At 34.7% G+C, this 13,046-nt stretch overlaps 1 protein-coding gene and 1 long non-coding RNA gene across 15 annotated transcripts in view; one reads left to right on the top strand and one right to left on the bottom strand.

Annotated features, from left to right (window-relative positions):
* Camta (Calmodulin-binding transcription activator) overlaps positions 1-13,046 on the bottom strand; it is a 77,288-nt gene that overhangs the window by 52,392 nt on the left and 11,850 nt on the right. For all 14 annotated transcript variants that reach the window (XR_011782421.1, XR_011782420.1, XR_011782419.1 and 11 more), the window contains one exon: positions 4,388-4,479. Coding sequence is in view for 7 of the 14 variants with exons in the window: in XM_040722074.2 (XP_040578008.1) it covers positions 4,388-4,479 (92 nt within the window). In the remaining 7 variants the exon portion in view is untranslated. The remainder of the gene's footprint in view (positions 1-4,387; positions 4,480-13,046) is intronic.
* LOC139906683 (uncharacterized) lies at positions 1,340-4,603 on the top strand. The gene is made up of 3 exons (XR_011782427.1): positions 1,340-1,445; positions 1,590-3,279; positions 3,354-4,603. It is a non-coding gene; the product is annotated as an uncharacterized lncRNA (long non-coding RNA).

Raw genomic sequence — 13,046 nt, 5'->3', positions numbered from 1 at the left:
TTTAATGCTTGAAAAGGGAACATCATTGGATAAAGTAATAACTGGTGTGTGTGCTCATGAAAAACGCAGAGTAACAATGAAGGTTTTTTCGAGAGTTATAAGCAGAGCTGCACATAATGCTATTATAAAATAGAGCTTAGTTTTTTTCAATTGTCTCTTGAATGAGGGAGAGTGCCCTCTGCCTGTATATATGTTTTTATTTACCAAAGCTATCATAATTATTATTGTATTCTTTTTTATCCTCACTAGGCCATTATTAAGTCAATGGAGTCGCAAAGTAAATTTGCGATACAACATATTTTTCTTGCCTTAGATCAAACTTTATAAATGTATCCGGTTAAAAAATTAATTCAATTATTTTTTTACGATCAACTTTAGAAAACCTTTTAAAAAATGTCTACTTTGATTTTGAGCCGTGAACGTGAAGTGTGTCTATCATTTTCATTTTCGCCTCAAAAACAATTTTGAGGATTTAAAATGCTAACACAAAATGGAAGAGTTAAATAAAACACCACGTGATGTTGTTAAAAAACTACAATAATGACAAACCATTACTCTTTTATATGAGTTTACCAAAAGGATTTGTCATAAAAATTGATATTTATCACAACAACAGGTTGCGTGATTGGAGCTTGTGCTCCTCCAGATAGTATAAGAACTCATTGTTTAAGCCCTCTACCTTATAAATCTCGTCTAATTTAAATCTCTTTTCTACCTCTACCCCTCTTTCTATCCAAGCTCTCCTTCAACCTTGAATATATTTCCTAACTCAAACATTAATCCTACCTTATGTAAATTTCATACCTTAAACTCTCCTCTTACTTTAAATCCTTTTCATCATCAACCCCTCTTTCTACTCCAAGCGGTTCAATCCCTTAAGATGTTTGCTACCTCAAACTGTTCTCTTATCATAAGTCTGTATCCTACCTCGTGCTCCTTCTCTTACTATAAATCCGTTTGTTACCTCGAGCTCTCTTCCAATATTAAGTCCGTTTCTTACCTCAAGCCCTTCTTTCTATCTTGAATTTGTCAACTACCTCAAACTCCCCTCTTATTTGAATATGTTTCCTACTTCAAGCTCTCCTTTATTAAATCAGCTTCCTTCCCTAAGTCCTCTTTTTACCTCATTACAACAAAATTAGGATTAGAGAAAAAATATTTCCCAATAAAATCCTAAATATTGTCATTCAATTCTTGATATTACTTAAATAAAGGAACTCAGAAGTCAACTCTGCTATGTCCCATCCATTTTCTTTCTTTCTTCAATTCCGTATTTCTACTCCATTTTCTCTCTCCTTTTTTCTTTTAATGTGTTATCGGTTGCTCTTGCATAAACGATAAAAGAAAGGGGCCTAAAAAAGACTATTTTGTCATAATTTTTTATCATTTGAATAGATTCGAGATACATTTTTTCCGCTAGGATGTGTGCATGAAGTAACAGCTGAGTAGGTCAATAAATACTAATTTTCCAAATTTAAAACTAATACTTAAGACTGGGACTATATAATGGGGGCTCACGACTTCTTTTTCACTCGCACAATCTATAGATACTTATTTGTATTATTTAATTCTATTTTTATTTATTCTAGTCAGGAGAAGGAGGGATGCGAGAGAAAATAAATATGGATTTATTTGCAACTCCCTGGATCCTAACAACAGTTTGTTCCGAGGAATTTCAAACAATTTATCTTCCTATTCCTAACATGCATTCACATGTAGGGATCCACATTTTCTCAATATTTTTCATTGTCTGCAGAATTTCATTTTTTTTTTTTTGGGGGGCTTGGTTTTCCCCCACAAGGAATAACCTTTTATTTTTGAAAATAAATCCTATAAAAAAATCCGCTTGATTAACCTTTTTTTTAGAAAAAAGTCCTTAAAAACTTTTTTTACTTCACTTTTTATAAAAGAAAAGGAAAATATTTAAATCACTAAATTAATTTGGGGCGGGCTAATTTTCTTCGCAAATAGAAGTGATTTTTTTAGAATTGATCTATTTTGATGGGCTATATCCCCTCAAGCGCCCTTGCAGACACCCTTGCATTTGGATACCTGATTAAAATGCCTTTATCTCCTCTCTGTAACGTCAAGTTCCGTTCAAGGGATCTTCCTTCTTTATTCCTTACTCCCTGAATCAGATATCCAGGGAGTTTCCTTGTATCCTTCTCCTAGTAGAGAAGGATCCTTCAGTGGTATGTGTCCATTTTGTTAGTGAAGATAATTCTTTAAATGTAACAAAAATTTAATGTAATTTTTTCACTAATTGATGTGGCACATAATAAAAAAAAATAGAATATCAAATATTTTTTTCTAAATTTAAATTCGCTTTTTATGATTTCTCCGTGATTTTTTTTTTTAATCTTATTAATTCGTTCGTCATAATTTTGGATATCCAATTGTCATTTCATCCTAAATATCCATTGGATTGATTGCCATAGATGGAAGGACGAGCTAATCTAAATAATGTTGTCTTCGAACACAAACGAATATTACGAATGAAATTGTAGGTATAAAAAAATAAGAATCATAATCATTTTTTCTAATTATAATACTGATGGCATTCTACCCTGTATTGAGCCGTCTTCCTTCGATGTTGGAGATGCTCTAGTTACACACGAACGTTTAACTAATACTGGGTTAAGCTATCATCCATTACGACAATTTTCAGTTCGATTCAAACCAACTTTTCTATCAACTATGACAATTTGTTTAGTACCTTCCATCTCTCCGTTATATGACACCTCCGTTGATATCAATTATCGTTCCATGATGAACGCCACTACCAAATATCTTGTTCCTCTCGAACCCAATATGGTGCTACTTCCGACCCAGACTCCCTCATCTCCCCACTGTCTTACTGCAAACTAGGATTTGATTTTAGCCTACCCCCTGACGAAAGTGCTTCTGATGTCCAACACCTCTCTTCAATCCTGCTCAGACCATATTATTCAGTTGGCGATGTTAGTGTCTCTATCTTAGACTGGCTGAACACAAACCGACCTCAATCAAGTCATACCTCCAAAACTTCCTCTCCGGCCATTTATGTAATCTTTGACTAGACCAAGCCTTGTGAAACCGTTATTTTTGACATAGTTCATCGAATCCAGACCTTAGAATTCCTTTTATCATTCACCATGTTATTGGTTTTAATACAGTGGTTGTTTGTTTATGCCATATAAGATTTTATTTTTCATTACCTATGGTATCCCTGCCTTTACAAAACATGCCTGTTGTTTTCCACCTTAACTCCCTTCACAACAGATGGCCATGTCTTATAAGGTTGGTTTTTTTTAAAGAACCCTTCCTTCAATCCATTTCCTTATACATACTTATTTTTCGTCGTATACGTACAGTCCTTATCAACAAAGTTATTCATTTTCAAATCGTATTATGGCATCAAGTATTGTGAATGCATTTTCATTTATGTATATAATAAGTGTTGCTTGTCATTTGCATCGATTGTTGTTTGATAGCGTTCCCTCTTCACTACTTACGGTAATAGCGGGTCTAATAAATTTTTGAAAAGGGATCCTCCCTGCCAAGTCAGTCCAATGGATGGTTACTTCTGGTCTTTAACCTGAAAAGTCTATCCAATTTTCAAACATTTTGCAGCTCAAGATATGGACATGACATAAGGCTATCCAAAATATAATAATTGGTGTTTGTCATTTTTAATATATTATCTCATAAACACCCTATTGTGCTATTTTCTTTTTTTCTTTTTTTTGTCTGTTTGTTCGTTTGTGACATAATTTATAATATTAAAAAATAAATGTATACACCTTCCCTGTTTACTTAAATAAACGCATCCGGAGCTGTTTCAACCAAAGAAAAAGTCAAGCAATGACATCAATCGAGGTTATCTGTGTTCACTATGGACAAGTAGATGCAGCTCCTGGACAGTCACATATTTTCCGGCTCTTGGATTAGCCATGTTTGGGCAACATAAAAAAGTGATTTTTGTGGGGTAGCATAATTTAGATATAATTTTTTTTGTTCATATATCTCATAAAACATTATTGTCAAATGTATTGAATAAGACTATTTAAAAAATTCTTCTTTTTTTTCTTTTAGTTTCACATACTTTAATTGGCAGAATTTTTTCAGTTGATATTTTTTTACCCATATATAGGCAAAAAACACAGAGTCAATTATAAAAATTTAATACAACTTATACAGTTTTTTATCCCATAGTATGGCCTATATTTTAGTATTTAAAAGAAAATTTTAAAATAGTTGAAACTTAATAATAAAATAAACAGATTTGACCCCACGTCGCATTCTATCACACCCTCCCTAATTACTTTATTCAAAGTTTGTATTATTGTTATACATTGATAGATTGATGAAGCTTGTCAAATTTAATCCATATTAATAAAAACTTTACCTCATTAGTGTTCCACCTATGTCTTTGTCCAGGAAACTGATCAGACTTTGGAAGGCTCTCTAAAGATTCAGGAAGTTTAATAGGTTCTCCATCTATAAAATAATTATTATTATTGATATAATCCTATACGTTGAATTATTAATGACAATTTCTACAAAAAGTATAATTTATGTAACAGCGAATAATACGATATTTTTACCCAAGTATTGACATTAATTTTTATTTGTCTTTTATTAAGAGGTAAAAAGAAAATCATTTATTGATACCTTAATGTTTTCACTATTTACTTTGTTTCCTCGTTCCCTAATGGTTAGTGATGAAAATCGTGTGTATTTTGGGCATGTTAAAAAAATAAACATGTTAACCCTGACAATTTGAAAAATATTTTGGAGGAGAGCAGCTTAGATGTCATGACATTTCATTAGATCAGCTACAATCAGCTGTGACAAGGGAGGAGTGGGAGAAAGAAATATACAAGAATATGGGCTAGAATTACTTCGATGTCCATCCCCAACTCTGCTCTAAGTCCATCAAGGACTTACAATTATAACTCCGCAACAAATCTTCAAGGTTACTCTCCATCTTTGATGAGCGCACAGGAATGTTTAATCATGTTTTGAATATAATGAAATGTAGTAAGAAACGGAGTTTATTATTCATGAATTAAGTAATAATAACAAGGATTTGAAAATTCATTCTTCATATTATCAATTATAAAAACCAAAAAAAAACCTCACCCTGCTAAAAAATACACAGGATTTACATCATTATTATGGTATCGTATAAATTATCTAAAAAATAAAGATACATGATAACGTCGATTCAGTAAAGATGGTTTACTACCGCTGATAAATTTAATATAATAATCGAAAAGTATAGTTGTATAGATTGTGTTTAATCAAAACTGAAAAGCAAAAGTATAAACTTGCATGACTAAGCAATATCAACTCAGTCACAAAAGTTGACTAGGTCTGCAGTAATTATTTACAAAGGGGGATAACTTGAAACAATTAGCTTATTTTATTAAAATATTAATATCATCGAGCTAAGCCCATACTAGTCACAATTATGATATTTTCCTATTGGAACAGCGAGTACTCATTAGATCGTGTAACGCTCTAAATAAATATTCCCTTATCGAATATATATCTTCCTCTCTTGAAGTCTTTATTTCAACTACGTGCCAAAACAGAGGCATGTAAATAGAACGCTTCGTTATGTAACGGGCACCGAACCGGTACGAAGCTTTCGAGCCACATGCCCCCATGATCTCAATATCACAATTAAAAAAATCAAATTTACAAATACCATAATAATAACAACAACTAACAAACTAAGAATTCACAAACAAACAGAAAATATCAAACACCGAAAATAACATGTCATGGTACAAAATCCTTGAAATGACTAGGCAATCTTCGTTCGCAGTTGGGCCTACTTTCAAAGGCGTTATTTGGGCCCCTCTGCCCGATCTTGTCCACTTCTTTGGCTCCTCAGGATTAAGGTGATGCCTCAACTACCTTTCGCACGTCGTAAATGTGCCTTGGTATGCCATTCACGTCTACACTGAATTTAGAATTTATTTTTGTTATTACCCCTCTGTTCCATCTAGTCGAACATCGAGCTCTAGGAGGCTTAACCAATACCTCATCCCCTTTGGAATAAATGTTATAGGGTGCAATTCCACCTGTTCTGTGACTACTTTCCTCCAGGTATGGGTTCTGCCATTTCATCTTAAATAGGCATTCTGCTGGCATGTCTCTGTTCCCACTCACTGGTATCATATTGTACCAAAACGGACACTCCTCAATGGTTGCCCTTGTCTTGCCGCCATTGTTTTCACTGATCGATGGTGCCTCTCAATAATTCCATTACTGGACGGGCGATAAGCATAGGGGAAAATAACTTTCACATACCATTTTGAACCTAAGTTTCTAAGCATTGCTGATCTGAAACTGCATTCGTTATCAAGGAGAATCTCGTTAGATGTGCTTAATTAACTAAATATCTGGTTTATCATCCTCGTTATCTCCTCCTCACTTTCTCTCACTACCTCCCTCCACACGCCAAAACGACTCGTTCCACAAACAATAACAGTGAGAAACTTCTTCCCTTCCCAATGAGTATTGTCCATAGCCAAACGTTTCCAGTCCCTGTCAACACCAAAAGACCCTCTGACTGTTGTGATTGGGCGTGGATCTATGCCTTGGCAGTTCTATCATTCCTTCAGGACTTTTTCCACTTGCTGCTTTGTAACTTTTGGGCCAACGTTCCTCGAAAAATGTAGAGTTACTTCTCCTCCCCGGTGATGCTTCTCGTGGATTTTCTTCAGCCTTTCTGTGCATACAGGTGCATCATATGGTTTGCAAGATCGAACAATCCACACTTCCGCACTCTTGTTAACACGTCTGCTTGGTTCTTGGTTGTCGATACGAGTTGCACTTCCCAAGACACGTTGTAGGAATGGAAGGTTTCCATTAAAATTGCAAGCCGCCTTTTCACAAGCATCTCTGACACACCAGATACTTTTATCTTCTTGTCCTTCTACAGGGACGAGGATAACCAGGCAAACACTGAAGCTGAATCCATAAAAATCTTTAGTCGCCTCACATCCCATTTAAGTCCCATGTTCACATCTTTCAACACTGCTGTGAGCTCTGCAAGGTTGGTGTGATTGCCATCTTCTTTCTTTCGAAGCCATTATCCCTTTTCAATAGTACTGCCACCCTTTGTCAAAACCACTCGGTGTGCCATCGAACTTGTGTCACACCACAACTCAAACTCTCCTTCGCGAGCCACAGTCCACTTTCCTTTGACCGGATCATCTTTCTTAACATGACCGAGAACCTCCTCAAGCAGCTTCACTGATAGGGACCCTGAATCATCTTCCCAAGCTTCTGCATGACAACAACTTTTGATGAAGCTTGCAGCAGTCCTCAACCTCCCAGCAACCGGTTAATGTCCAACTAAATTCCCACATATAAAAAAAAGTTCGCTCTTCGTTGGCTGTGGGATCTAATGGCGAACTCAACTCCTTCAAATCTTCTGCAGTAAAGTTCGTTTCTTCCCTTATCGATTTTAAGTCCAAGTACTGTAGCATTCTTCAACTCAACTGGATCTTTACACTCGAGGCTGTAACTTGAGAGTAGACGTCTTATATCACCCACATCCACTTTTCCGTATTGACAATAATGTCGTCATAGTAATTGTCTGTTGCACCTTTCCAACCACCCCCTTCATAATTTGTGGAGCACAATTTAATCAGAAACCAAGCCTAGTAAGTTCATACTGCTTATCCTTTACCTAAAGTACTAGATATTTTCCACATGAAGGGTCAACTCTTATCTATATGTAGGCGTCCTTTAGGTCTAACAATGTGCACAATGGGTACCACCTTCTCCACAATCTTATTTTTTCATTGCACACATCAGCTTCGGCTCCACTACATTCTACATAATCATTCAATTCTCGAAAATCACAGACGGGTCTAAATTTGTTTTTCTTCTTTTGTGAAACCACTAACAGCAGTATCACGCCTTTATTGCCTTGACGGCAGGGTTTCAGCCATCTGTTTGATATCCACCAAGTAATTTCATCATCAAAACGCTCCTTAATTCCCTCCTTCATCTTGTATTCTGCCATTGTGTTGCAAAGGTTGGGTTCTTCTTTCCAATCCCACTTGACCACCCATTCTTTACCATCAAATGCTCCTGAAAAATTCCTTCCTACTATATTCAGGATTACTTTTTCACATGTTGCTGCCACTGCACTCATGTTACTGCTCCCCTGATCATTACCACTCGGTGTTCTATAAGTACATCCATCCCAATTATGATGTCTACACCTGGAATCATCTTTGAGCTTACTAAACACTCCACCCTGGTCTCTATACCGTTCAACTCAATGGGTACCTGAGCTACTCCATTACAAATAACTATTTTTCCATTGAAGGACTTCACTGGGTACCTTTCTTCATTTGAAAGGTTTGAAAAAGAGGGTCTGAGAATGGTTTGGGTGCACACTGTATTGAGGAGCCCTAACGCCTTCCTCCCATTAATTAAAATTTTTATTGTTGGTATTAAAGCGTCTGATCCTCGAATTGGGACGGTGCTTGCGCTGACAATAGCCCTCTTGTGTTTCCCTGGTCTAGACAATATAGTGCTATGTCCCACTCTCTCCCAAAGTTATAACATATTTTCCCCCTGTACGACTGATTAGGTTTTTGTCAATCTCAGTTTCCATGACCAGGCTTCACTCCACTTGCAACGAGCCCATACTGATTGCACTCGTCGTTCACGTTCGTTCTTGCGTTTGCAAGAAGCCCTCTAGAGACACCAACCACTTTTGACATTGGTATGGACTCTATATTAGGAGTAGCTTGGAGTTGTGCAGAAATATCGGGGGAAGCCCCATCACGAAAGGCACTATGGCTAGATCGTCTGTGTTCCCTGTCACGATTCTTTCAACCAAGGTCTTAATTTGGGTTAGGTAGACGTCTACTGACGTCCCAGGCTCCCACATTTTCTTCTGTAGTTCCGCGTAAGCTTCAAAACGACTTATGGAGAATGCATTTGTTAGGGCTTTTGCTATTTGACTTTCATTGTTCTTGTCAACGTTCGATAATTGATCGTAAACTGAGAACTCATCAGTTTACGAAGAGGAATTATTTTGCTCATGTCCTTGAACCCCAGCAGATCCTTGGCTAAGGAAGCCTGCTTCAACCAGGTGTTCACGTCTCCTCCGCCATTAAATTTGGAGATTCTTATTTTTAAATTATCCATCACAATACAAAAAGGTACATTAGTTGTAACGCTCTAAATAAATATTCCCTTATGAAATATATATCTTCCCCTCTTGAAGTCTTTATATCAACTACGCGCCAAAGCAGAGAAATGTAAATAGAACGCCTTGTTATGTAACGGGCGCCGAACCGGTTCGAAGCTTTCAAGTCACAGATCGGTCCATTTGTAACTTTTTTTTTGTAGATGTTGAGCTGTCACAGGCTAAAAATATGCATTTGGCTAATTAACGATGACTGACAAATTTTGAAAATGTTTTAGTGGTCACCCACCTCCTTAAAGTAGTGAAAATTAACGATTGTTTTGAATTTTTTTGTATTCTTTTGATATCTTCTAACCATAACCAGATATGATTAAATGCATTTCATTACTTTTTTTTTACAAAAGTAAGATATATTTCAAAAATATTCATATTATTTTGTCTATTAATTAGTTTCTTTGATTTTAAACAGAGTAAGAGTGAAGGATATTTTTTTAACCTACTACTGAGAACGTACATGCTCTATTTTTAATAAAACATAAATATTGAAAAATCTTTATAGTAACAAACACTCAATATTATCAAAGGGACTTTGATTTTTTATTAAACTTTTTTATAAACTCTTTTTATTACAGTAGGTCATCAAATATCTTTAAAAAATTAATAAAACTAGTTCATTTAATAATCTTCTTCTTCTTCTTTTTTTTTTTTAAAGTACTTGATGTACTTTTTTTTTTTTTTTTAATTGGAGAATCTCTTTTGATGGTCCTGGACTACTTGTAATTAATACTGTTTCTGCACTTCATCATTAGTAATTAAGGAGTTGAATTATTTTGTGAGAGCAATCCCCTTCTCAGCTGAATCATAAGTTGTTAGTGATTGAACACACCGCTTGATATTAAAATTAAAAGTTTCTGGGTAAGTTTGAAGGAAATCATTTGTTCAAAGTCGAGGATGTTTCTGAAACAAATTTTTCTAATGATAGTTTCCCCATATTATTTAAGTCTACTTTTATTTTTAATGGAATATTTGATGGATTAATGAACCCTTACAGAATTTATAATTGCTTCAGCCATTGTTCTTTTTTTTTTTTAGATGATCCTTTTGGGACAAAAAATGACAAGGTTATATTGTTTAAATACCAAGGGTACCAGGACATTTTATTGTTGCAGCTTCCGAAATTGCTGGATCTGTATTTTCAAAAAAAATCAAGCTGAACAGTAATTCAAGCTCTTGGCGAGAAGAATATATGACATCAATAGCTGTGAACCAAGCTTTTATATTTACTTTCACAATAAAAATAAAAATATTGCAAATTTCTCTTATTTCATTAGCATTGAGTTTGAATTGATCTCGAAACATATCAATCTTGAGAGTCCATAATGCTTTACTCATCCAACATGCTTGGTGCATAGCTTCTGGTTCAATAGAGTGTATACCTTGAGGAGGATTACCTCCAAGACAAATGCTAACAAGTTTTAAAAACTAATTTTAATCATTTCTCACTTGAGTAAACTAAAGTTTTGTTTTAGCAAAGCCCCTCATTTTCATATTTATCGATCATATCAGCAATGACTTTTAAACCATTGGTCATGGCTGACTTAAAGTATATTTAATCTATCTTTTTCCACTCCTTCGGAATTTTTTTTAAAAACTTGATGAGTTACCCATTTAAATGGAGCAAACACTCGGCTACAACAAATTCAATTATGTGATGTCGACAGGGTCCAAATTGTTGTATATTAACTTTATATAATTTTAAATAAAGGATGAATGTCCTTCTCTTAATATTGTGTAGTTTTAATTTGGTAGAGAGTAACCAATAGAGTTAAGCTTATTATTGAAATTTTCGAAATGTTGGGATATTTAGGTCACAAAACGACATAGATAAACTTATTACGAACTTTTATTTGAAAAAAAGGACCAGCATATGTCAACAAATTTTATAAAATAAACGAAAAAATTAATGTTTAGCAATATATGAATGAAAAGAAAATTTAATAGGAACCACTTTTATAAAGAAATTATCTTTGAAGTCATTTGAGGCGAGTGCAAAGGTAGATTTAACAAAATATGTGCATGTATCAATTTACTGTTACTAAGTATCAAAATGTTCCAGAGTTTATTAATTGAATTACATATAAAACATATAGTGTAATCTATGTTAATAATGCTAAGCTTGTCTGCCTTGATGTTAGGATCTAAGAAATAAAAATGTTGACAAAAAAGAAAAGAAAAGGGGGGAAATATATATTTAAAGAGTTGTATAACATAAGACACCTGCGAGATTTCATTTTTTTTTATACTCCGGAAATCATAATGACGTCTTGAGCCTGAGTGGCATAATCAAAAAGTAAAGAAAATATAGTACATTAAAATCTTAACATTTTGCCTTTTAAACTTCAACTAGTTAAAATTGATTAAATAACAATAGAATTTCAACAAAATGAATACTATAAATAGAAGTGTGGCAGAGCTTTCTTAATCATTAATGTGGGTGCCCTTAGCAGCAATGATGGATTCCAGACGGCGAATGGCTTGGAACTGGCTGTAGATGTAGTCCTCTGTCAAGGTGTCATAGTGCTGGCTTTAAAAGGCATTGTGGGCGTGCTTGGATGACTGACACTGCAGGCTTTCCCCTTGACTACTCCTTTTGGATACATGTCGAGGGGTTTGGCATCAGGGCTGTAGGGGACTAAAAGTGTCAAAAAAGAGTTCAAAAGAACTGATAGCAAACATTTTAAACTCATTCAAAAGAGCCTTGCAACCGAGGAGATGGATTTATTTCATTACTGGTTTCAAAAGTGGCCTCTCCCCCCTCACAAAGCTCTTTCTACCTACTTTTTTATAGATCTCTGGACAGACTTGTGTAAAACCGCGATATCTCTTGCATGGGCCATCATAGACTTTAGAAGATTGGCCTACGCTGTTTTCTTTAACTTTTTCAGGTCATGTTTGGCTTTTTTGACAGAGTCCTTTTGCCCTCTCTTACGTTTCGGGCTTGCTAACGGTGTAGACGGGTATCTTGGAGACGCCCAACAGCTTGGAGTGTACAAATTGAAGTTCGTCGATCACGTTCAAGTGTCATTTTCTCGACGAGTACGTAAGCTAGAGAGCTAATGTTTATTTTGTTTTTGTAAGTAATTGTTCATGCTTAAGTATATAGAAATATAAATAAATTTCAATCACTCAACATTCATTAATTATTAGATTAGTAAATGTGCAGATTTCAATGGACTACCGCATAAAAGTTTTACAGAATATACAAAAATGACTTAGATATTTCATTCATTTTTTCATGCTGATATCTCATACAATTTTGTACAACTCTGTTTATTTAGTAGATCCTGTCCTATTAATCCTATAACCCCCTGCTCGACCGTCTTGTAAAGCACATTTTGTGTAACTATATCTTACTGAAAAATGTGCTTTTATTTAATTCCACCTGCTTTAGCAATCTCTAATATTTGCTTGATGTATGTAATTTTACAAAAATCCGTTTGTTGTACACTCATTTTTAATTTGCATGTATTGCAAGTTGGGCTCTTCAGGAGAAGATAGCAAGATAGAAATCACTCCTCATATCAAGACACTTTTTTTTGAAATTATCAAGATAGGCTGTTTTTTCAGCATATTATAGTGTCTATTACCTTACAGACCAAAATTGTTTAGCTTGATATAATATAAAAAAGATTTAAAGGGGTCCAATAATTTTCGGAAAACATGCTGTACTAAACGGTCGATTTGAAACTTTAAGGTAATGGTAAAATGCACATACAATTCAAATGTATGGGGCACTAAAAATGTGGTTATTTCTAAATTGATACTTTGAAATATATTTCCTGTACAAACCTGCAAATTTGTATAGTCATTTTATGTA

The sequence above is a fragment of the Lepeophtheirus salmonis genome, chromosome 12, assembly GCF_016086655.4.
Source record: "Lepeophtheirus salmonis chromosome 12, UVic_Lsal_1.4, whole genome shotgun sequence".
Lineage (NCBI taxonomy): Eukaryota > Metazoa > Arthropoda > Copepoda > Siphonostomatoida > Caligidae > Lepeophtheirus > Lepeophtheirus salmonis.
This window is presented reverse-complemented; position numbering and strand designations above follow the sequence as displayed.